We start from the raw sequence: 25,257 nt of genomic DNA, 5'->3' as shown, positions 1-25,257 counted from the left end.
GTGTGACCTCACAAATGCGCTTCTGGAAGAATGGTCAAAAATTCCCATAAACACACTCCTAAACCCTGTGGAAAGCCTTCCCAGAAGGGTTGAAGCTGTTATAGTTGCAAAGGGTGGACCAATGTCATATTAAACCCTATGGATTAAGAATGGGATGTCACTTAAATTCATATGCGAGTCAAGGCAGGTGAGCCAACACTTTTGGCAATATAGTGTATCTTACAGGAAAACTTCAAAAAGCATACAAAAGGCAAAATAGGTAATTGGATTCTGTTGTCTGCCAAATCATAAGAGGTATTTTTTACCCAACCATTTGGTCTAAACTGTTCTTGTTTTTATTCTTACTATTCTTAATATTCACCATGTGACCATTCAGTGGGTGTAAAAGTATACAGTAACTGTTGATTTCACCAGTTATTTGTTGCTCTGGGTGTTAAAGTTGGTGTTGGTGCTAGTTTGGGATGATCTAAAAATCCAACTGCTGTGGAGTAAGATACATTAAGAGTCACAGAAATAAGTGAATGACAGTAAACTGGTGTTAGAAATGACACCTGTTTATGGACAAAGACAAGAAATAAAACACTACATTTCCCTCCATGTTCAACTATGTTCCCCTATATATAGGATACAGTATTTATTGGCTGGTGTATTTGCAATGAATTACAGTACTTCACAATGTATTACAGTACTTCACACAGCATAAATATTGTCATAAATACTGTATCTGGACTGCCTCATAATTTGGTTTCTACTCTCATTTCCTCTAAGAAGGATTTCCCACAGACATTGATGGCATTAAACTCCTCTGAGATCTCCAGCAGGGTCTTTCCTTTCGTCTCAGGCAGGACGAAGAAGGTATAAAGACAACCCAGCAGACACACACAGGCGAAGATCACAAAGCAATACGAGTCCAGTGCATTCTGGGAAATGGAGGAAATGGACAATAAAGCATCACAACAAGCTTCATGTTTGAACATGACACATAGTCTAATGGTATTGAAATACCTACTACAAACTAAAATATATTCATTTTGTCATAAATCTTAATCATAATCAATGAGGAGTATTGGTGGTGCAATGTATATAACTGTATATGCTGGATATCAACAAAGAATCCATACTGTTAATGAATATCCTCTTTATCTTCAAAAGCAATTTTTGCAGTTTATTTTTACAGTGTAAACTTCAATCTGTTGCTTATTTTCAGGTTGGTTTGTACTCACAATAAGGAATGGGAAGACTAGGCCCAGTACAGCAAATACCAACCAGCGCTGGATCCCTGTGAGGACAAATGCTGCCATTCGGTTGGACTGGATGAAGATCTCACTGTTGAGAGTAGCTGTTGCTCCCGCTGGATGAACCGCAGAGACAACGCAGATGATTGAATTGAATATCTTTACATACAAACATCTTTTCTCTGCAATCCATTAGAACTAGTGTGTAATGTATTAGGTTTCCATTCATATGTGTACTGTAAAGCATATACCAGGTCCTCCACAGAAGAAGATGATGAAGAGGATGATCAAGCCAGCGGTAATGTATGGAACCCAATAGCTGGAATCCTGCATGAAGACAATGATCCACATTACTTTATGGGAATTATATGGTCCATTCACCAAAATAACAGAAAACACCATTCTATAATTTTTCACTCATCCTTAGTGTCATCCTTAGTGTCATACAAATGTGCATCACCAAAGAAAAAAAGAGATAGTTTTCTCTTAATTATGAGATCTTTTCTAGTAAGATCTGGATCTCATAATTGAAATCTTCTCTCATAATTATGATAAGTAATCATTTTGAGATAAGGCCTCCAAATCTTTTCTTTTTTTAATTCAGTGCACTTAATTAGTGTCAAGCTACAGTATGCAGATTTAGAATGCAGATAGTTTTTGTTTTATCTGCTGAAGCTTTTAGATAACAGCTTCTGAGATTTGTGCATTCAGCATGATCCATAGAGGTGAATAGAACTTAATTTGTGGCGTTCATTGAGGCTATCTCTTTAGTAGACAGTAGTTTCAGTGAAAATTGTCACAGTTAAATTTATGGATTAACCAGACTAACATTTTTTAAACGTAATCTTTCAAAGCTGTGAGCACCACAAATAAATTTCTGTTCCCCTCCATTGTATCTGTGTGGAGGCAGAAATCTCCGAGTTGGATATTTCAAAACCTGTGCAAATTAAACTAGCATTGTTACCTCTAAGGCTTAGGGATTGAGGCACTGACCATGAACCACAACCAGTTTCAAAAAACTGTTTTGTGTGACTTGACCTCACACATAGCTATGTCTGTGTCAATATTCAAAGGTGGCAGGTTTACCTTTAGGTTGAGTGTGACAGTGACAAACACCCAGCTAGTAAACATGGCACCATAGCCTCCCCAGAACAACGGCCTCCTCCCTGTGTGTTCAATCAGCAGGCCCTGAGAGAGAGAGAGAGAGAGAGGTAGAAATAATGATAGAATTAAAAAAATACATTAATAATGTGTTTCTGTTTGCTATTCTGAGGAATGTCAAGAGATATACAACAAAAATGATCTTCTGCTTCTTTATCCGCCATACTTGCTTTTGGTTTGGTTTGGTCTTATTCTGTCATAAAACAACATACACATAACACACTTTTCCACATATTCACCAGGAAATCTAGTAAAAAAACAAACAAACAAAAAACTGTTAACAGCACATAAAACAAAGTGCTATTCATAAAATTGAATCAGGACACAAATGAATAAATATTGAATATAGTTGCCATGTAAAAGCTGATAATGACATAACGATGAATAATGTAATGACAACTTAAAGCCCACACTGAAGTTCAAACTACCTCGCTCAATCCCTTCCCTCAAACAGTTGCATGTTTTACTGCAAAAAACATCATCATCATCATCATCCCTCACTGGCTTCCCACTTGCCAACAGTGCCAGTTGTGTTTGTTAAAATAACTTCTGCTCAGAACTGAACACATGTCTTTGCAGTGATGAGCCACATGGATACTTCTACAGTTTATGGTGTACAAACCTGTGTGTGTGAGTGTGCTTGAGTGTGTGTGTGTGTTTGTCCTTGGTGAAGTTGAAATACTTTGTTTTTTTTCATTTGACTTGTTATTACAATATATGTTGTTAAAAGATCAGAATGATAATGTAATAACCAGCACAAAATCATTACATTATATGCAAAAGTTCCTATGTTACACACCTAATGTTTTTATTTCAGGTTGTTACATCATCAGTTTTTATGACACTTGTTATTATTGTATTATCAGTAGTTATTACATGATCAGTTTCTACATGCAATCTAATGGTCGTGATTTATTATGCCTGTTTACCTCAGTGTGTTTCTGGTGGGAAGAGGAGGACTTGCAGGTTACTAGCTGGTTGTAGTAGCAGCAGTTTGAATAGTTGAACTACTGACCAAAAAGTCTCCTGCAATCCCTCCATCAACAGCCCAGGAGGTAAAGTAGAAAAATAGCAACATTTATGTGCCAAGTTGAGCGTACACATAAAGAAAAGAAGGGTTCTACCATAAGTGGAGTTAAGATCTGGAGTTAAAGAGCTCAGGTACACAGTGAGGGAGTTACTCACACAGGAAATAAAGGTGAGGATTTCAGATACTCCAAGACCAAGAGTGACGTAGCGGATCTTGTCTCCCGGTATACCTGCCTTCCGAAAGATGTCAAAAGAAAAGGTACTGATCTGGAAATTAAGGAGAGAAGCATTGTTTGAGAGGCTACAATGTAATTTTTAATTTTTGTATTTGCATTTTTGGGCATTTATGGTGTTTAGAGCCACTTAGCGAACATCCTCACCGCGGACATGCCTGATAACTGGTTGCAGCAGTAGATCAAGGACATGGTGATAAGCTGCCATCGGACAGTCCTGTCCCTCAGGAGCTGCAGAATGCTTTTTGGTGGGGCTGCTTCAATGGCTTCCTGCTCAGCCAGCATCTCGTCCATCTCCTGTTTGAAGTCACCTTGGCCCCACAGACTCTGGAGAGCTGGAATGAGAAGGATCAGAGAATAAAGATTAATTAGAAGGAGAAAATAACACAGCAATACCTACAATTGTGACCTGTACATTTTACATTTTCCATATAATAAAATAACGCACTTTGTATATTTTTTGACATGTATGGCATGTTGTAGGCCTCTTAACAGTTAAAAACACTGCACCTCTAATACTTTTACTTCAAATGCAACCACATTAAAGGCCTTTTTGACACTTATGACTGATGATCAAATCTTGCGTGATGAATTTTTCAGGTAGTATTTTTTTCACAGATCATTACATCAGATTTTAATACTTCTAAGCTGTTTGGGCAGGTACTGTATTAATATGAGGAAATATACCAACCTTTATTGCAAGCCTTAACATCACCTTTCTCTATGAACAGGTATCTGGGAGCCTCAGGAAGAAAAGGCAACACTAGAACCTGAATCAGAGAGAAACATGCAGGGACACAGAGAACGACGTTCCACAGCTCCTCACGACCAAGGATCTCACTGAGAAATTAAATAAAATGAAGTGGTACAGTTCAGATTAAAATTTCTTTTGTTGTTGTTGTTTTTTGCTGTAGAAGATTACTACTTTCTAATATTGAGTTCAAGCTCTTTTGGCACAATCCACTCCTTGCTAACTCATCTGCTTCTCTTTGTCTAAATCTCCTTTAATGAAAGAAATGTGTCAGTAATATCTTGTACATTCAGTGAGCTTTATCATTATCTCAACATGCTGACAATAATTGCATACCTCAGTCCAAAAAACTGTCCAGACAATTTGCCGAGTGACGCAAATGTCGATGAGGTAAGAGTCACTACGCCTCTTATCTTTCTGGGTGAAATTTCACCAAGGTACATCAAATGGATGCTCATCCCCAAACCTGCATGTCATGAGAGGAGTCAGGTAAAAGTTTTCACGTATTTATGTGTGGTGTGTCATGCTTGTCACAGACTATGTACTTACCTGCTGAGTAGCCATGCAGGATTCTTGCCACAATGATCATTTCATAAGATTTGGCTCCTTTACTTGTCAGCATGATCCCTGCTGCAACAATGGCAATACAGCTGTTGCCGATCATTGCCTTTTTTCTGATGAAGGAACACAAATCCCTTTAAGTCTTACATGGATAAGTAACACTTAACGTTGCATTTAGTGCCTCTTACTCACCTTCCAACCATGCCTGAGATAAATTTGACACTGACAGCGCCAAAGAGTCCCCCAACAGCGTACATGGAGACAATAAGAGACCAGATGATTGTGACCGTCTGTTGAGGTGGAGGCTCTTCATATCTGTCATACCAGCTGCTGTTGATGAAGCGCTTTATGTACTGCAGTGACAGTTTTAAGGGAGAACTTTTTATAGCCTGAACTTAATTCACTTAGTGAGCAATGAAAAAAGAAAATTCGCTCCACACACTCTCTCTGCTTTCATTCAATGACTGAAAGTAGGGTGTGTTTGCGTTGAGTTTTAAATTTAGTGTAGGAGCTCGAAGAAATAGAAAAGAGAGGTAACAAGTGATGTCTCTCACCGGTGAGGGAGAACTCAGGCCAGTGATATGGTATCCAGACTGAAAGGTTCCTCCAATTCCCAAAATAATGATGAGGAACAGAGCGCTCCCACGGGTCTACAAGACAGAGTGGAGAGCAGAAATAGGACTACAGTAGTGATATGACAGGATATCTTGTATGTGAAATGTGAAATGTGCACCAGAATTTGTAAAATCACATTTCCTTGATTTGTATAATGTGATTGTCCTTTTTACAACCAGCTTTGTAGATGCTATGTTTTGGTTTTGTAGACTCACTCAAAGACACTAATAGTTTTAGGTTAATTTAATTACTTCTAGATATTTTCTTGATATGTACAAGCTCACTTCACATGTCAATACTCGATTTTGATCATGTAGACTAGTCCATAATTTTGTGGTTATCAATTAAGTACTGCAACCCAAGCTGCTATAGACTACAGGAATCTGGAAGCTTTTCCTGATTTGTAATGCTGAATTAACTAAATCAACACTCATCTTCAATGAAACCTAATTTATTAGAGCAAATTAATTTTATCCCAGATTAGAAAACCTTCATTTTTACAAAACTGGTGGAGAAAGGTGTAGTACACTGTATGGTCAAAATTATATCTTCTGAAAAAACTGATATTTTTATGAGGCAAATATATAATGTGTGAAATTATACACTAAATTGATAAGTAGCATAATTAACCAAGATCTTTAGGTATAATGTTTACCCTGGAAATGAATACTGCTAACATCATTGATAAAATGTATAAGAAAAGAAATCTGGTCTTACATGAAGAAATGCAATCTTAAAAGCATAGAAAATATGCTAAATGCCTCTAAATTAAGGACCACTTAATGTGTAACTCAATGACTAATATAGTCATCAAAACAACTCAACCTATGACACAATATGAAAATAACAACTGCTCTCATGATCTCAATTAAGATATTTAGTAACAACTGGTTGATAATTGTATTATAAATGGTAAATGTCATGTAACCTATATTGATATATACATATACAGTAAAGTCAAAATGACCCTCTTATTGTTACACTTACAACTGAAACTAAAACTAACACACTTTGGGGGTAAAATAAATAACATTATATAATACTTGGTGCACTTTTCACACGTGATTTTTTTCTGACCCCTTTTAAAATTTTGGTATATTTTATGATTGATAAGATAGCTCAGCTCTATGTGTGTTTTGTTCTTTTTGTGTTGAATGGATGGTTTACAAAATAACTCGGAAACTGACAAAGTGGAATGACTCAGCTGAAACGGTGGTTTGGATGTGTCACTGAGCTCAGGTGAACTCAAAAACAACCTGTTACATGCTCTACAAAAAGCTTTTAAGTGGACCCCACCTGTTATATATTTTCCTTGACAATTTCCCCTGTTGATAGAAATTTGTTTGAGCCAAAACATAGTGTTCAGACTACGCAGAAAAATAACAACATTTGAATAAGGTTTTAAGATTTACAAATACATATTTTTTCTTATGATGTAAACTGTCCTGTGAACACATATATAATAAAAACTATACTGACTACTATTAAACAAATTCATTAGATTTCAGTAAAAGCCTACCAGCTGCTGCAGCACAGTTTCCATTCTGTCTCTACTGGCATGGACCAGTATCTATGTCCAGACTGTATGGACTCTGTTAAGCATTTCTGACTGGTTATCATTAACTTTTCAGACTTTCTAACCAGAAATAAAACAACCAGCAATCACGCAGCCACCCTGACAGTGTGTCCTGTCGACTGGACTGATGATGCGGTGCAGGACAGTCAGTGTGATCAAGCCTGCTTTTATCATACATTCTAATATTGTATTAATGCAGGGGTACAATAAACAGAGGATAAACCACATAAACAGTTTACTAAGCTTTTTCATTTGCAGAAATGTCTGTAAATTCCTCTACACATGCGTTCATTTCACCTGGCCAGCATGTCTGTGAACAATGGAAAGAATGGAAAGATGCAAACAGTGCTAATTATTGAGTGTGATTGTCATGGCATACATGCTGTTGAAAAGCCAACCCAAAACAATAAATAAACAAACAAGGATAAAAGGGAAATGATGAGGTTAGCTTATACACAGGTATACACAATTTAGCTGCTTTAAATAAAATCAACTATGGCTGTGTCCCAGTTATATAATTCTAAGCAGGTTTGGAGGGTGTGTGCACACTAGAAAAGGGTCTAAATTAGGTATATTTTTAAAAAATCCAACCTGCAACACTTGGTTTTTGACTGTGGTTTTGGTGGACAACATTGTCCCACAATGCAATACGCAAAACATTAAATATTAGAATGAATAGTGAATGGTGGGGAGATCTTAGAAAACAAATAACAAACAAAAGTATTCTCTAAGGATTTAAGTGAATATTTTGAACACAACATTTTGGTTTCTCTTTATAAAGTTTAATTGGCAGTGTCATTTCAAATTTACAATTTGACTGACATGAACATGTTATTTTCCATTTTATAAAACTGTTAATTATGTTGATGTATCGTAGACTAGCTGCAAAAACAGTAAGCTAATACAATAAAAATGAATATACTGTAGTGGGTAACAGTAGGCTAAGTGGGCTTTCACTTGCTTTTATTGATTTTAATATTTGTTTTTGTGCTTTTATCTACGTTCTCTGTAAAGCACTTTGTGTTGCTTTTGTGTATGAAATGTGCTATATAAATACTATATATATGTCTTGACTGTATGCCAGTGACAAACTTCACATTACATACAGCTGTTGTCCCCAGTCCTGTCCAGCAGGGGGCAGTAAACGGCACCTTGGTTAGTTAAGTGTCCGGCTGTCTCCGCTCTTTTCCGCCCTCTCTGACTGACAGTCCGACGGAAGCAACACAGCGCAGTGTTTTCCGTAGTCATCGTTGACTAGCTGGTCTCTGTCCACACAAAGAAAGCATTCAGTTCGCGTCTTTGCTCGTATACTTTTAAGTAAAAATGCCGCTAGAGAATCTGGAGGAAGAGGGTCTGCCCAAGAACCCTGATCTGAGGATAGCCCAGCTGAAGTTTCTGCTCACAATGGACGGCCACCGGCAGGATGTTAAAGTGAAGACAGAGCTCATGGACGCTATCAAAGCTAACAGTGAGTTAGCATTTCACTACGTTACGTTACCCTCACTCGCCTGCTTATTACCTGCACGGTGCAGACACACATTACTGTATGCACATAGATAATGGACTTGGTGTATAAGTGTAATTAAAATTCAGTAAAGTCCGTTAATTCACTTAACTTTTACTCAACGACCATAGCAGGAAAATTAGCCTGTTAGCTAACTGCATTAGCAGCTAGCTGGCGACTAGCAAACTCAAGGAGGGTTGTTTGTTAATTTTCGTCTACAAATAGAAGGCTAAAGTCATCATATTTTCACGTTCTGCCGTATTTATATAGCTTTTATTTGACTTAACAGTGGAAAAATAACGGGAGGGGGCGAGAAATAACTTATTTGTACATAAAATAACTGTTTTTAGTGGAAAATCGACTGAAACGTCTCTGTGTCATCATTTTTTAGATGTAAAGTTAATTAAATGGTCTTTTTAACCGAGCCTGTCTCACTCCTGTCAACTAGTTAAACTATCTTCTCTGTGCTCCAGATATGGCTCCGTATTATGAGGGTCTGTGTAAGGAACTGAAGTGGCAGCTGGACGGCGACCTCCTGAATAAAATGAAGAAGGCCAACGAGGAGGAGCTGAAGCGCCTGGACGATGTGCTGGAGGATGCAGAGAAGAACCTGGGAGAGAGCGAGATACGAGACGCTATGATGGCCAAAGCCGAATATCTGATCAGGATTGGAGATAAGGTAAGTCCTCCTCGGTCAACACACACACGGCAGCTATGGGGAGTCTCTCTGCCGCTTTGACAGGCAGGTATTCATATATCCATTTCTGTTCTAAGGAAAATGATGACAATGGCTTCTATGAACTAGCCCGTAGACAGCTTTTTTTTTTTTTTTTTTTTTAAATCGGTCATTTTAAAGACAGATGATATGACAAAATAATTATTGCAGCACTTCGGGAAAATAGAAATAGCAATTTGGGCTGCATATTATAAACAGATGCATGCAGCTTTTATCTCCAGTCTTCATCTTTTGTTTAACATGTGTTACTGTAGCAGTGGTTGGAGAGACTGTTTAGAAGGGGAAATAAATAAAGTAATTGCTCAGTACTTTTGTTGACTTAGCTTGACACCATTAATAATATAATAACCTATCAATCTAGACTGAAATCCATGACCATATCGACAGACTTCATTCAAACTAAAGTATGTTATTTATCTGAAGGACTTTGCTGTTTTCTTTCTGTCAAAATCTAAATTTGCTGCTTTTCATTATCTTTTAAGCAACAAGAGTTGTTTGTCACTTGACAGCTGGCATTAGATTACAACCTTGGCTTTGTGACTATTGCAGATCTTTATATGGTAGTGCTGAAAAGATGCAACATATACTGTAAACACACACCCCTTTCAGGTGTCTTCTTATCTTAAAGCAACAGGCACACAATTAACCTCACATCTGATGTTAATAAATTCATACGCTTTCTGAGTGCATGTTTGTTGAGTGTTGGTATTTGTAGTAGGTAATATCACAAACATTCATTCATGTTGATGCTAAGTAGAGCTGCAACTAGTGATTATTTTCATTATCTATTAATCAGCTGACTAAGCTATTTTCTCGATTAATCATTTTGTCTATAAAATGTCAGAAAGTAGTGAGAATATTTGTGATTTCCCAAAGTCAAAGACTACATCTTTAAATGTCTTATTTTGGCTGACTGACAGTCCAAAATCAGCAATTTGCCATTTTTGCTGTTAAAAAAAAGCAATTATAGTAGTTGATGATTAATTTTCTGTTGACCAACTAGTCGATGGATCAATTAATCGTTGCAGCTCTAAAGTATATTTTCCCAAGAAAATATCACCCACTGATTACTTTCCTATTCATGAGCACTGCTTTGTATCAGAGCCAAAATCAAACATATTGCTGAAGCACTCTTTCACATGTTTGAGTGGCACTTTTAACTCCACCACACATAGTATTACATTCTTAGTAATTTGGGTGACACATAATTTGTAATGACGAGTTTCTCATTTTCGATAATATTACAGTAATTGAAGTAGTACAGCAGTATGCAGAGTGGTTGTTTGTATTCTGTTTCTTCTTTTTTATCTTTGTTGTGATAAATGAAGTTACAGGGGTTTGCATGTACAGAAAAGTAGCAGAACTGATTGACTTTATCTTGTACTTCCACAGGAGGGTGCCCTAACAGCCTTCAGGAAGACCTATGACAAGACAGTGGCTCTGGGTCACAGACTAGACATCGTCTTCTACCTGCTGAGGATCGGCCTCTTCTACATGGATAGTGACCTCATCACACGCAACTCGGAGAAAGCCAAAACGTAAAGGCTCTTTTGTTCTGCAACATCTCCACCAACAGTCTCTGTAATCTTTTCAGTACTCATTATTCCCCTCCCTGCATATCTCCTCTCTCCGCAGCCTTATTGAAGAGGGGGGAGACTGGGACCGGAGGAATCGTCTGAAGGTCTACCAGGGTCTGTACTGTGTGGCCATCAGGGACTTCAAGCAAGCCGCTGAGCTCTTCCTTGACACAGTATCCACCTTTACTTCCTACGAGCTGATGGACTACAAGACCTTTGTCACCTACACTGTCTACGTCTGCATGATCGCCCTAAAAAGGCCTGACCTCCGTGAAAAGGTAGGCAAGGAGACAGTTTATTTACTCACAAGAAACTATCGAGGGAGACTGCATATGTTTTTGTGACTTTTTATTTGATTCCAAGAGTGGTTGCAGTTTAAAAAAAATAAAAAGGCAGTGAATTGACTAACTATTTCATCACTATATCATATCACATCATAACTTGCATAAAGGTTATTGTATGTTTTTTGACACAGTTGGCAGCATGGCTGTTGTAACGTTTTTAAATGTGTTCTTCAGGTCATAAAGGGAGCAGAGATCTTGGAGGTGCTGCACAGTCTGCCTTCTGTTCGCCAGTATCTCTTCTCCCTCTACGAGTGCCGTTACTCTGTCTTCTTCCAGTCTCTGGGTGAGGACACCTTTTCTTTCACTGATCTAAAAAAAACAAAAAAAAAACAACATTGTATAACATTTAAGTAATCTGGTCACTTGTAGAGTACAGCTGCTAGTCGTCTTTATGCTGTTTGTCATTTCAGAGATGTACAGAGTTTCTGGTGTCTTTTTTTTAATGTATTCCATTATGTATTTTTCTCTGGATGGGATTTCTTGTCCTGCTCTGCCGCACGACTTTAATAAAGACTAAGAAGTGTCTTCTTATTGTGTTACAGCCACGGTGGAGCAGGAGATGAAGAAGGACTGGCTCTTTGCGCCACACTACCGTTACTATGTGAGGGAGATGAGGATACAGGCCTACAGCCAGCTGCTAGAGTCCTACCGCTCTCTCACCCTGGGCTACATGGCTGAGGCCTTTGGTGTCAGCACAGAGTTCATCGACCAGTGAGTGTCTGGACACCACGGCCATAGGCCATGTCTTTTGTAGTAGTGGAGGCTGTGCTTGAAAATTATTCTTGTGTTCTAGATAAGCCTCAACAATACTGCAAAATTCTTTCTTTTCAATTGCAAAATCTCTCTAGTGTTCAGATTGGGCATGTAGGGAGTTCTATCAGATAATCTCAAGTGATAAATTGTTAGATGCAAGATGGTTCAGAAACTTTATATCTTGATTTGCACTCAGATCTGTATTTACTGACTAAATGCTGTGGACAGTCTTGTAAAGAGCTACACAGGCAAAACTACACATGAATGGGAACCAATGACCTGAATCCTGCCCCCAGTGAGCTTTACTTGTGCATTCCTTCATCCCAAAGTGGGTGTAGTTGGTATTGATTCACCATTAAAACAGTATTAGAGCTTCGTGGATACATAAAGTGTACATCTTCCTCTTTTTTTTTTTCTTACCCTTTGCTTAGTCCGAGGTTGTAGGGAACCATCATGTTATCGCTGACTTTTGTTCTGGCTAACTGAACTATATCTTTCTTCCTCAGGGAACTGTCCCGATTCATAGCTGCTGGCCGTCTCCACTGCAAAATTGATAAAGTGAATGAGATTGTGGAAACCAATAGGTAACATTACTATTCTTCAAACCCCAATACTTTCAGGAAATAACTGAATAATTAGACGCTGAACTCTTAATATCTTCATGTGCTTTTCCACAGACCTGATAGCAAAAACTGGCAGTACCAGGAAACCATTAAGAAGGGTGACTTGCTGCTCAACAGAGTCCAGAAGTTGTCCAGAGTTATCAACATGTAACCACGGAGGCCATATTTTTTCATTACAGCAAGGGTCACCTTGCATTTCATCTTGGTATACCCACACCCGTAGTTTGTCTGACAAAGTGACTCTTATATTGTGTATATAATAAAAAATTTGTTTAACTGTTGCATTTCTCTTCATTTATTTTAGGAAAGAGGCAGAGACATAATTTCATATAAATAGCAGTATAAATTATTTTATTTACAGAAACTTGTTACAAAACAAATATACTATACAATCTTTTTTTCTTTAAATATTAATTCTAACCTATGTTTTGTTCACAAATTACATAGCAGCCAATACATAAGTCCAGCTGAAAATGATTTTGATAATGTATACAAAAAAAAAAATCTATACACGCTTTTACATAGTATGAATGGTGGATTTATTTTTTCCTCCCAGACACGAGCTGTATTCTCTCTCACTTTCACATTCCAAGTCTATGGTGCTAGTAGAAAAACCAACCTCGCAATGTTTCCATTGACTGGAAACGATGACGAGATGTCAGTGGAGTTTGAGGGTAAACAAAAACACTTGATTGAATGTTTTAATGTACAACTCCCAGTAAACCAGAGGGGGCTTAAGCCACACACTGACGAGAACAGAAAATCTTAACGTCTTGTCTGGAAAACTTGGATAAACCCCCACCCACCCCAAAAAAAACGCACAACACTAAGTGTTTCATACTGGGCAGCTGACAAGCTCAGGTTTTACCACATTTAGGGTTCATAGGCAAATTTAAAAGCAAACTCCCTAAACACTTCGAACATTCAAGTAAGGTAAAACAACCCAAAGAATACTGTCCTCAAACAGTCAGGGTGAAACAAATTCAGGCACTTTCTTAATTTGATATTTCTTTTAAAGGCTGCAAACTATTTCTTTAAAAGCTGTGTTTCAAATTACTTGTTTGGCAACGACGATGCAAGCAGGTGAACTGTTTGAAGTGTTCTTCTTCCTTGCAGTGATTGCTTTAGTCCCTTCAGCCTTATAAAAGAACATTATATTTCAATCATGAAATGTGTTTAAGGTACACCATCTACGAAGTGTATGACTGAGGAGTCCATGGAAATTGGTCAGACAACGGGCACAGCTTCAAGCCTGCAGGACATTTTTCAAAATCACAGGCTAATTGGGTCACATAGTAACATTTTTTTTTTTTGTTGTTGTTGTGTTGATTCATAGGCAACGTAAAATGTATTGTAAAAGCACATGTGATTGAGACCTTGAAAAGTGAATAAAGGTATCCTCTGTCATACAGACACATGCTACAGTGGCAACACTTCACCTTTGTTCCTTAAAGGATCTCAGTACACGATTCATGAGATGCTTCAGCTTCTACATGTAGGCGTATTGCATTATATCGACTTGGCAGTGAACCACTTCAAATAATCAAGTTCTGACTTTTCATCTTGTTTACTAAATAAATAATGACTTTTTAAATTGTACCAAAAAATTCAGCGTGTACGAAAAAATGCCTGTGCAAAAATACATATTTCACTATGTACAATTTGTTAACAAAATATGTATTCTCAAATAGGGATACTTCAATACTTGTTTTGATACATTGGCTACAAGAAAAAAGCTAAATTAAAGTTTTTTTTTAAAAAAGAAATTGTCTCCTTTACTTTCAACACTAACTGACATCAGTGGAGGTTCCGTAAATCAACAGGTGTTGCCAAAAGTTTCAATAAGTCCTGTGAAGCCATCTCCATGAATCTCGCACCATAAAACCCACTCGAGACCACTCGAAATAAGCAAATATCCCAACGAGATGGGAGAGTATTGCCTGATTTAAGACTCCATTTTGACAAAGGAATAGAGTATAATGCCTGGCTATCCATTCTACTATGACAAATCGTTCGCAACCCCACACCAACATAGTGTTACGGTGAGGCATTGAAACTTTTAACATCCAGAGCTTGGGTAGTGGTTACACATAGGAGGGACAATCATACCCACAGAAGACAGCTGACGTGCATAAAGTTTGCTCCAGTTAAGACGTACCATACCTGATTCCCTATGTAGGAAAAAAAAAGTTACAATTCACATCTGCCCACAAGCAGCTGTGGATTTCACACAGCTGTATGGGTACAAAGTAATTCTCTCAGTTCTCTCAGAGTATTAGAGAAAAGGTTGTGGCATTAATATGGTTTGCACAGATTTTCTTGATATCCACACAGGCAATGCACCATCACTGCTTTAACAGGCAAGACTGCCCACCTTTTAGTTAAAAAATAAAGTAATTGGCAAAGCTGACAGCAGCTTTTGGCTAGCTTCGTGGACAGCTAAGCAGTGCCTGTGGAGAAAGAAGTTATTTAGTGCTGTTCACAGTTGGGGGTAGGTCTACTGTGGCTATCATTTTGCACAATGAAAAGATTCAGATAAACAGGTGTCCTCACGACCAAACCAACTCTGACAAAAGATTCAATCGAATGGGCACATCAGGCGTCCTTTTCACATTTGAAAGCATTACTGTCTTCACCACATCTACAAAGACTCTTTGTAGTTCAGTGTAAAAAGCTCATAAGAAATCATTAAAAGGTAACACTTGCATAATTATTCTGGGTAATAAAAGAATTGACCAGATCGTCCCTACCGGCTCATGTAACCCAAAGTTACTCGACGTGTCACCAGAGAGTCAGACTAATGGAAAGGTGAAACAACAAGGTGATTGTGTGTTGTTTAAGGTGTTGCAAGTAACAGTTTGCTGCTCCTCCTGCTCTCCTTCCAAGGCTTCTGAGATCAGGCGCTGGGGGTGTAATTAAGTTGGAAATTCCAGTAGTCCAGCAGAATCTGACATGAGAAAAATACTCGTACACGCACGCACATTCACACACTCATTCTTCAGCAAACACAGAAGAGATCGGCTTGTTGTCTCCCCAGTTGCTCAGCGTCATGGCGGCTTGTTGCGGCAGAGCTTGCGCCAGCCCTTAACTTGAACCCGATGAGCTCAAGAGACCCATGGCTGTCGCTATCTTCTTCCTACTTCCGGCCAGACAGGAAGACCTCTCAGAATACTGGGACAACAAGGCGTGGGAGGTCCATGGCTCGCTCACTGGACCCCTGGCGCTCCACGCTTTGACTTATCCCCATTCAGTGCCACCATCCCTCCCCCACACACATGGCTTTGGGAGAAATAGTAAGGACCACATTGACTTCACTGGGCAGTCCAGATCATCTCCACCCTGAGGATTGTGGGAAGCTGAGAGTAATGTGGGTTTGATTTTAGAAGGCCTCGTGCAGTCCAGAGCAGTATGCGGACTGCTCTGGACTATTCCCCGTCCGCCTGCCAGTTCCATACACAGAAGCCGGACACCGCTGTCAGGGACGAGCCTTTGGCTGCGTAAAGGAGAGAGAAAAAACTGTGTTAAAATGGTTGTTAAGACATCAGTCTGTAGTAAGTTATAACTACTCTCAACCAGTCAGAGTAACTAATTCTACTAAACTCTAAGCAGGCAAAAGGGGGTTGTGCTAGTGTCATTCACAATGTTATATTTCCTTCTTTAACACTTTCCCGTTACTACTGGATGTTCTTGCACTTGAATTTATTACTTGTAAATTTAAAGTGGTTGCTAAAGTAGATGAAATAATTTAACTACATACAAATGCTGGCCTCATCAGCTTCTTTAATGAAATACCTTAAAAGATAAATCCAAAAACAATTGGCAATTCCTTATCAAATATATGCTCTTCATTCATGAGCTGAATAACATTCACGGGGTACAAGGGAAAGACAAAATATCAATTAATAGAAAGGACTAACGTTCAATCAACTAAAGTGATCAATCTCCTGTTGCAAACACTGTGACGGAAGTGTTGAGGTTACATGCCAGTTAGCTGTATTTGTCAACTACATACCTTTCACAATAAGACATATGCCAGTTGGTTAAATTTGACTTGTGGCCATTGTTTTTATTAGTATGGCATCCTCTAACTGTTCCCCTTGACTTCAGCAATTTTTCTGTTTTTTAACTAATGCAACTTGGGCACAGATAATTTGGTCTCTCTGGGGAAATTTCTCATTGCTGTTACATTGCTTCAAAGAATCCATATTACCAGCACTGGGTGCAAGACATTACTAATAACTAGTCCAATACTAACATTTGATTTTTCAGAGTTGGAAGTAATTTTCATTAAGGTGTTCATGATCACGGATTTTTAGAGATGCAACAAATTATATTCATTATTATTGATTAATCTATTGATTGTTTCATAAATTTAGCCTAAAAAACATTTAAAAATAGAGCGAAACACCCATCACAAGAGCCCAGAGCACTAAGTTGATGCCGTCAACTTGTTTTAATTTGTTTTCAAATTACAAATCATCAACACAGTCATGTACAGTCAGTTACAGTGAGTGCAGTTTTGAAGTATGAGAAGAATTTAAAGAGACATTTATCTGTCATGGAAACACAAGTTGTTCACTGTCATTAAAATGTATCCAGACTGGTAAAGACTACATAACTCACCTGATGTAAATGGGAGTTGTTGGGCAGCCCTGGCGTCCCTGGAATGCTCCGCCCATGCTTCCCATGGATGTTGTTGATGGCAGGAGACTTGGCCACCTTGGGTCTACCTGGTCCAGGTCCCCCTCCTCCTCCGATCCCTCCTCCCCCACCTCCACTATTAATGCCGCTGGAGGCTGGAGAGCTTTTCCGCTTCTTGCCCTCAAGGCGCCCATCTGAGGAGTGGTGGCTGAAGCTGGTATGGTGGTCAGATGAGGACTGGTGGTGGACAAAAGGCCCCAGGGAAAGGGTGGAGTCACTGCTGTTCATCACCACACTCATGCGCTTGATAGACTCTGCAGAGCTACCCGAGGGAGGACCTCGTGCTGACGGCCCCGAGGAACCACCTGCTGAACCTCCAGAAGGCTCAGCCTTGAGACTAAGTGAGTTGGTCCGCACAGTGGGGCCACAGTTGAGCCCCACACTGTGGACTCCGCTGTGGGAGGAGGATAATGACGATGAGGATGAAGGACCTAATGAGCTGTGGTGGTAGGTGCTCCCTGAGCTGCCGACATTTGCACAGTTCTTCTTGAAAGAGGAGGAGGAGGAAGAGTAGTTGGCATTAGAAGAGGATGATTCAGAGGAGCTATGGGATGAAGAGAGGATGGAGCTGATCTTCCTCTTCTTCCCCGAGCTGAAGCTAGTGCTGCTACTGTTACTGTTGGCTCCACTGCTGCCCCCACCGGTTGAGTTGGGGATGACGGGTGTGGAGGAGCCAGAGGAGATCTCCTTGGGTCTGAAGGACGATGACGACTTGGTAGTGCTGCTGCTGGAGGAACGGGACTTAAGCGCCCGGCCTGAGGCTAGGGAAGGAGCTGAAGAAGAAGAGGATGAGGACGAGTGGGCTGAAGGCATCTGCGGCGACGAAGACACTTGTCGGGCCTGTGTGGTGCCGTAGGCCGGGTGCTCAGCCCCGCCCTGTGGGGAGCTGCGGGCATTTAAGGTGGTCCCATAGGAGAGCATTGACTTGCCCTCATAGGATTGGCTGTAGGGAGTCTGGGGCAAGGTGGCAGGAGGGCCCAGGAAGCCTGAAGAGGGAGTGCTACTGTGGGAATTTGTGCTTGTCCTATGGGTAGGTGCAACGGAGGAGGTGTTCTCCAAGGCCAAGGGGATTTTCCTGCAACAAGAGGGAACATAATTCATTAGCTATGATGTCAGAAATGCTGACCCCAACAGAAAAGATGGCAAATTATTATGACCCTCAATGTAGGCATCACATCACAGTGGGACATAACAAAATCTGAGCAGGACAGACTTACTTCCACATCTGAGAGTTGACATGCTTTTCCATCATTGTGGTTAGGGCACATCGCACTCTGTCCCATCTCCGGTCAAAGGAGTAACAGCCTCTCCCAAACAGTCGACTTCCAAAGGTACAGTACTGAGAACAGACAGAGGGTATCAATTGCAAATTTTATATAAAACACAATGGTGCTGTATAAACAGTGCTTAAAAGTTTTGACAGTATGGATAAATTGTGGATTAGACCAGTGACTGTAGAGAGCACTTACAGCTGCCGGTCGAGGGTGATAACCTGAATAGTGACAGTCCAGTTTGTCAGCGTTCTCCTCCCGCTCCTCGTTCTCTCCCTCGTCACTGGAGGGTCGGGAAAAACTGTCGGGGGCAGTTTGGGGATGGTGTGGTGACTCGTGGACTACTGCAGGGTCTGCGGGGGTACTACCGCTGTGACTGCTGTTTAGTCTGATGGATAGAGAGTGTGTGTCAGGTTATTTTCATTATCTTATAAGCTGAACATGGCGAAGCCTAGTTTGTCTGGTGTCACTGCATGTAATATGTACATAAAAGATGAAACAAAATACAAGAACGGGGCTTGAGTAGCACTCACCGTGGAAGACCAGGGCTATGAAATTTAGGTTTGCCGGTTGGCAAAGGCTTAGTGGCGTCTGGGGCAGGGCCATTGCCATGAGCCACCTGGTGGACGTCATGGGCAGCGGCGAGGTGGGAGGAGGGGTGTGGTTCCCTGAGAGGGGGGTTTTGCTGGGAATGGGGTTGGTGGAGTTCTCTCTCCTTGTCCTTCTCCCGCTCCCTTGCTCTGTTCTTGTGCTCTGCCAGCAATGTGTCAAAGCGCTTCCTCCGCCCTGGCACCGCCCTCCGCTGGCTTAAGGAATGTGTCTGGTGGGACATTGGAAAGGTCAAAGGTCAGAATTATTGAATTATAGAAGAGGATCTGCTTGCCGACGTTCACTTCTATTTTTTATTCCAATTTGTACATGACAGAGAACATTCTGAGACTACGGCACAATTATGTGACTTTGCTGACAATAATCATAAACGTCCCTTTAAAAAAAATGTATAAGTATAAGAATTGTTAACGAATCCCATGAAAAGACCAAAACAAAGAATTAACTAGTCCTACTAACAAGTATCTGATATAGCTTATTCCTCTGTACTGTGGAGCTCCATTGTTGTCCAAAACTATTAAAAACACATCAATGAGCTGCACCTTTGCACTAGATGACATTCATTATGGTGAATGCAGACACTGTAGTTTATTTAGTCTCAATCGCACATACTGGTGCCAGACACATTTACACACAAAACCGTGACTGAAAATAGTCCCTAACAAGTACACTGTTTAGCGCAACATTTGCTACAAACTACAGAACCAAACTGTTTGAGGAAATTGTTCATCATTTTCAGAAAACAAAGCCAAAAAAACTATTTGTGACCTGCCTTCCAAGATTTACATCCTCACTGGGTATGAATGGGCTTGAGGTTGATGGCCATTTACTGGGTAGGGAAGTTGGAAAGTATTGAGAGACGGACTAAAGTGGTCTTTTCATGGGATTTGTAACACAACTAAAAAATAGAACCAACCTTATCCATTAAATGATACATGACAGTTATTTGAAATCCTAAGTACACAGTGCATCAAACAGAGAATGGTTACCTTGCATGTTAGAGATCTTGTGCATGGTTTCCGTGCCGTCACATCCACAACGCCGCAGTGGATGTCTGGATTGAACTCACGTTCTGAAGGCACAGGAGAGGAGACTGTTAGTTACCTTACATGCACTGTTAAAAATCAACTGCTCTGTTACCTTACTTAACTGTAAGTTGTGTTACGTAAAACACAAGTCTTTACCTGGTATATGTAATACATGTGAAAATTGTGACTACAGGTAACTTTCTGAGTTTATTAGCAAAAGTAATAGATAAGTGATGGCATTTCAAGACTTTACACAAGAATTTCATAAAGAACCATGTTTGCTCTTTTAATTGACCCTTTACTCTTTTATGAAATAAACAAGAGAAAGAGAAAACAAATCATTTTAAGCAAAAACAGAATACAATGTGTGTCCAGCGTGTGTGTCCAACTGACCTGCCACTTTCTTGTTAAGGTGGCGTCTGCTACTGGCACTGCTACTGCTGTCCTGCTTCTTCTCCGAAAGAACTGAGAGGTGGCCCTTGCCGTTGGGGATCTGACCCGGAGCCAGTAAGGGAGGCTTTGGTATGGAGGGACAGTTAAGGCCTGGTTTAAGGGCTGATGAGGAGGAGGTGGTGATGGTGGTAGTGTTGGAGCTCACAGTGGTGCTAGAGGAGGATGTAGAGGAGGATGAGGTGGTGGCGGGGGCCTGCACCAATTTGGCTGACGAGTCCACATTCAGATGCATCTTCTCCACCTTGACAGCCGGGGTGAGGCTGGAAGAGAAGGTTACAGAAATGAAGAGGGCAGCAAGGAGGAAGCCGAGAGTTAGAAACAATGAGCCAGTGAGAAACGCATGGTAAGAGACAAATGTGCACACATAGATGGGGCTGGGAGGACAAAACATAAATCTAATGATCCATCATTCTTCAAAGACACAAATTAAAGAACAAAATGTGTTGCCTTTTTCTGATCCTAAACACACTTCCTGTGATTTGACATCATGTGATATGAAGAGGAGCTTTAAGAGTTGTGAGATGTTCGAATTATATCACAACACTGTCATGATTATACTATTTTGTTCACTACGCAGTCATTCAAGGATTACTCAGTGTAGTACAAAGCTGGGTATAGATCAGGGAGGATCATCATGGTTAAGCATAGCTACACATACGGGTGGGCAATAAAGTAAAATCTATCCCAGAAGATGTAACATTTATATTAAGATATCTACATATATTATGATATAGTACATTTTCTGGAAAATGCTATTGAGAAACTGTTAAAAGATCAGATAACATCAGTTTTTGGCTAATCCAGTGAATTAAATATAACAAAAAACAAGGTACTTCATCACACTGATTGAAAATCAGTGAACAGTCTTCCTGTTCCTGTTGCTTGTTGTCGAGGTCATTCTGTGGTTTTTTTTTGTTGTTTTTTTTTAAGAAGTCGGTTAGAAAAAAGTCAACTTCCAGTTCACTGGCCTAATTTTTTTATAGAATAACAGCTGCATAGTTATTGTAATAAAGACAAACTGTTGAGATATCAGACTGCTGATACTGTTGACAGGGAACCACTGTACCTGCCTGAGTTAACATTAGCTTCACAGAGTGACAGAAATTAGAAATCCTGGAAGTCCAGATTCAGAGCTCTTAGGTGGATAAGGATAACAAAACAATGACGTGTGTATAACTGGGAGATTCAGATATCTCTGCTCACCAGCTGTCCATTATTAATATTTATAATTACAGCTAACAGTATAGTAAATTTATTGATGACAGTTGTCATTATAGTTGCTGAAATCAACAGTTAGTAGCCTGAACTTTAATTTGGTACAGCTTAATTATACAAGTTAGAATCAAAATCGTGGTACTTGCGATTTGAGAATAGCGCTCTTGAAACTCACAATTTCGGTATAAAAACGTTTCATTCGCTCATTCTTAGTCTTAGTGAAGATCTCCATATTGTGCTACCATAGCACCACGCAATAATGCAATACACTGTCAAACTTACATTTTTTCTGGCTGGGGCATCCTGAAGGGGGGGAAGGGAGGTCTTCGCTGAATGCCTGGCAGCTTATCTTTGGCTTGTTTGAGGAGTTTGGGATTGGAGGAGGACGCTGAAGTGGAGGATAAGCTGGATCCAGCGGCGGAGGGTCGGCTGAGGATCCCTCCACTCGCCACTCCAGCTACAGATCCCGAGCCCAGTCCAGGCCCAAGCCCACTGCCGCTACTCCGGTTCCTGCCCGACACAGGGAAGGGCGAGGTGGAGGCTGGCTTGCTGGCCGAACTGTGTCTTCTCTCTGGATCGACAGTACAAACCAGGCTGGCATTAAGACATAATATTCAAATCACTTAGATTATCAGAATAAAACATTTCAAATCTTCGATCTAACAAAATAACAGACTATCCTATATGGCTAAATTTGGCAATAATAATAAATTAGGTCACGAGAAAAAGCAAGACACACAGGAACATAGAAATCTTCCTCTGAGAAGTTACCTTAACAACAAATAGGAGGAATTTGTCATCTATGCTAGCTCAGCCTGAAATAGAACCAACCAACAGGTCAAGAGCTTCATTTCCTGCCTGTGCTTCTTAGAACTGCTACTGTGCAAACTGATAAAAAGCAGTGTGACAGCAGAAAAGGTTAGGATGATACTGAGCAGTGGATGGCAAGTAAAAATAGAAGGAAGGAAACAAAAATGCTCATCACTAACTGCCTGCATCCAAAACAAATTTTTACCTTTAAAAAAAAAAGATTAAGTGCACCATGGTTTCCAAATATCATCAAACAGGGGTCCCTTTGAGTGTGCACCTGCAATAATCATACAAGCATTGGGTTTTCAAAGGAAGCTCTCATCCTTAACTATTTCTAGTCACAGCGTACAACAACAAAATTGCACGCTTGCAATTATTTCATTGATATTTCCACTTCTGTTCCACAAGATAGACTCATTTCACCACGACAAAAACTCATTTCATGGAGTTCATTAGCTGCTACAGCAGAAACAACAAAAGAAAAAAGAAAAACAGTAACCTCATGGGAGCTTTTTTTTTTTAAATTCAGAGGCAACTTGCACCACAGTCTTGAATCCTGGCCCAACAGCAGCTCTCTAAAAGATATACTTGGCCTGTGGGGTCACAGAAGGGTCACATTGACCAGGCCAACACTACTGCTGCTCTGACCATAAGTGGAGAGAGAGAGCGACATCCATATAGAGACACACAGAGAGGTGTCCGCTGAGTAGAAATGGGTGACTGAAGGTTGACTTGACCCTCTTGTTGTCAACAATTTAGCGCAGGGTAAAAAAACAAAACAAAACAAAACAAAAAAAACCAGCAAAGAACAAGAGGTGGATAAAAATACCAGTGAACATAAAGTGAATGTAAGAGGATACAGCTTCAGGAGCACAAACAGGTTTTGATAGAGAGCGTCTGTGTCAGCAGCACGCCACCGTGGCGGGGTGTGAGCCTGGCTAGCTAACCTTATACTGGGCTAACTGCATGGTGTAACTGGGAACTGGGCTGTAGGCGAAATCTCAGTCTCAGCAGGTGAGCTGCAAAAAAAGCTTGTTGCTGCAGAAACAGTGGAAGGGATACTAACACACATGTGCACACACAGAGCTGCCACTCCCAATCTCCCTCAGCCCCTCTCAACACATACACACATTCAAACTGCTTCCAACTTCCCTTTCAAGAGAGAGAGGGAAAAAAAAATGCTTTTAAGAGTGCCCTCTTTTCACCTAAGGGCCTCCCTCTACACACCCATTCACGACACACTCCAGATATCTACCCTCCCTCTCCTTAGCAGCCGAACAACCCAAATGCCTTTCATTTCCCTCCCTCCCTCTCCTGCTGTCTTGTCCTGTCCCGGTCACAGTCAACAGCACACCCCGCACATAAACTCACACCAGGAAACCCCAGCGTGACACTCAGTGCTCTGTCCACAAAGCACTAACACTGAGAGAAGAGAGCCAACACCAGCGGCAGTGTAAAGGAAATAAAAGAGGAGTCAAGAAAAATGTGGGGGGAAAAAAAACTAAACAACAGACACAAGGAATAGGAGGAGCCTTAATATCCTCTTTCACACTGACAAACAGTTGGCTCGATGCTAAGGGGAATCCCTGGCTGCGGGAGTTAGAGGAAAACATCAACGTACAAGTGTGACGGCCTCACTACCGTCTCTAGAGAAACCATGCTCAAGTCCTAGCATGGCGTGGCTTCTGTAAAATATATGTGTAACAATAATAATTTTTCTTTTCTGGTGAATAAAATAAATATTTAAGCCTCAAATATTTGTGGTTTGTTTTCTTGGAATCTAAGTTTAAGGTGCATGATCCGTAAATGCGTGTCTAAACATCTGTGTGTGTGTGTTTGCACAACCATGGCAACCCGTGTGAGCGGAGCTGCGAGGAGACATGCCTTTGTTCGACAAGTTCATAAATGAATGCATAAAACGGCAGCCGAGCTTGCAGCTTTCGCGTTCTGCGGTGAGTGTCACCCCTGCTGGGATCAGCCTCAGTCGAGAAGCACAAACACCTAACGGGAGACAGATGGGCTCAAAGAAGCACGCAACAATCATATTGAGACCATCTCTATGGTGCTGAGATCAGTGCTTTTGCCCCGTGTTAGCGCAACATGGGGTCTTCCCGTAATGGCATCAGAGGAAAGAAGAGGGGAGGAAAATCACAGGGAGAGCACTCCTACTCTGTATGGCCACGTATAGTAGCATAGCCACAGAATTCAACTGAGCGTAAGACAGTTCTGGTGCTTTCAACTTCCACCTGAATGGAATTCAAGGGAGCCACCATTGGTTGCTCAATCAGCATTATTAAATCTGTATAATATCTAAGTAGCATATATGTGATGGTAAATGGGTGTAACATATTATTAAAAGGATAAGTCTGGTGTTATTCTTTATTGTGACAAAATCTCATAAAAACACCAAACCCAACAATAAATTGCTCCCACTAACAAGTATTGTTTATATTGCCACACCCTGATATAGCT

At 40.4% G+C, this 25,257-nt stretch overlaps 3 protein-coding genes across 4 annotated transcripts in view; 1 reads left to right on the top strand and 2 right to left on the bottom strand.

The window, feature by feature from the left end:
* Window positions 1-567: 567 nt before the first annotated feature.
* Window positions 568-7,144, bottom strand: slc2a9l1 (solute carrier family 2 member 9, like 1). Its single transcript, XM_067588610.1, has 12 exons — window positions 7,105-7,144; window positions 5,525-5,620; window positions 5,163-5,323; window positions 4,959-5,083; window positions 4,746-4,875; window positions 4,350-4,498; window positions 3,806-3,993; window positions 3,582-3,692; window positions 2,322-2,423; window positions 1,487-1,562; window positions 1,224-1,351; window positions 568-920 (listed from the first exon to the last, which is right to left on the bottom strand). The coding sequence occupies exons 1-12, from the start codon at window positions 7,126-7,128 to the stop codon at window positions 735-737; spliced, it is 1,476 nt and encodes a 491-aa protein (XP_067444711.1). The 5' UTR covers window positions 7,129-7,144; the 3' UTR covers window positions 568-734.
* A 1,217-nt stretch (window positions 7,145-8,361) lies between these two features.
* Window positions 8,362-12,979, top strand: psmd6 (proteasome 26S subunit, non-ATPase 6). Its single transcript, XM_067588031.1, has 8 exons — window positions 8,362-8,629; window positions 9,139-9,344; window positions 10,794-10,939; window positions 11,037-11,256; window positions 11,497-11,605; window positions 11,865-12,033; window positions 12,582-12,659; window positions 12,753-12,979. The coding sequence occupies exons 1-8, from the start codon at window positions 8,485-8,487 to the stop codon at window positions 12,847-12,849; spliced, it is 1,170 nt and encodes a 389-aa protein (XP_067444132.1). The 5' UTR covers window positions 8,362-8,484; the 3' UTR covers window positions 12,850-12,979.
* A 42-nt stretch (window positions 12,980-13,021) lies between these two features.
* LOC137181916 (ataxin-7) overlaps window positions 13,022-25,257 on the bottom strand; it is a 28,952-nt gene continuing 16,716 nt past the window's right edge. For both annotated transcript variants that reach the window (XM_067588029.1, XM_067588030.1), the window contains 8 exons: window positions 22,258-22,546; window positions 20,701-21,020; window positions 20,269-20,351; window positions 19,204-19,490; window positions 18,869-19,058; window positions 18,617-18,738; window positions 17,322-18,474; window positions 13,022-16,191 (listed from right to left, as the gene is read on the bottom strand). In XM_067588029.1, the coding sequence (XP_067444130.1) occupies window positions 16,174-16,191; window positions 17,322-18,474; window positions 18,617-18,738; window positions 18,869-19,058; window positions 19,204-19,490; window positions 20,269-20,351; window positions 20,701-21,020; window positions 22,258-22,546 (2,462 nt within the window). In that variant the 3' untranslated portion in view covers window positions 13,022-16,173. The remainder of the gene's footprint in view (window positions 16,192-17,321; window positions 18,475-18,616; window positions 18,739-18,868; window positions 19,059-19,203; window positions 19,491-20,268; window positions 20,352-20,700; window positions 21,021-22,257; window positions 22,547-25,257) is intronic.

Source organism: Thunnus thynnus, chromosome 4 (genome assembly GCF_963924715.1).
Source record: "Thunnus thynnus chromosome 4, fThuThy2.1, whole genome shotgun sequence".
Classification (NCBI taxonomy): Eukaryota; Metazoa; Chordata; class Actinopteri; order Scombriformes; family Scombridae; genus Thunnus; species Thunnus thynnus.
The sequence above is the reverse complement of the archived record's forward strand: the minus strand, read 5'-3'. Positions and strand labels throughout refer to the sequence as shown.

Bases quoted from the DNA above. Each gene is read 5' to 3' on its own strand.
- slc2a9l1 (XM_067588610.1), bottom strand. From the start codon at position 7,128: ATGGAAACTGTGCTGCAGCAGCTG. The intron at 5,084-5,162 runs GTGAGTAAGAGG...TTCCTTCATCAG, and splicing joins ATCTCAGGCATGGTTGGAAG to AAAAAAGGCAATGATCGGCA. The intron at 1,352-1,486 runs GTATATGCTTTA...CGGTTCATCCAG, and splicing joins CTTCTTCTGTGGAGGACCTG to CGGGAGCAACAGCTACTCTC.
- psmd6 (XM_067588031.1), top strand. From the start codon at position 8,485: ATGCCGCTAGAGAATCTGGAGGAAGAGGGTCTGCCCAAGAACCCTGAT. The intron at 10,940-11,036 runs GTAAAGGCTCTT...CTCTCTCCGCAG, and splicing joins AACTCGGAGAAAGCCAAAAC to CCTTATTGAAGAGGGGGGAG. The intron at 12,034-12,581 runs GTGAGTGTCTGG...TTTCTTCCTCAG, and splicing joins AGCACAGAGTTCATCGACCA to GGAACTGTCCCGATTCATAG.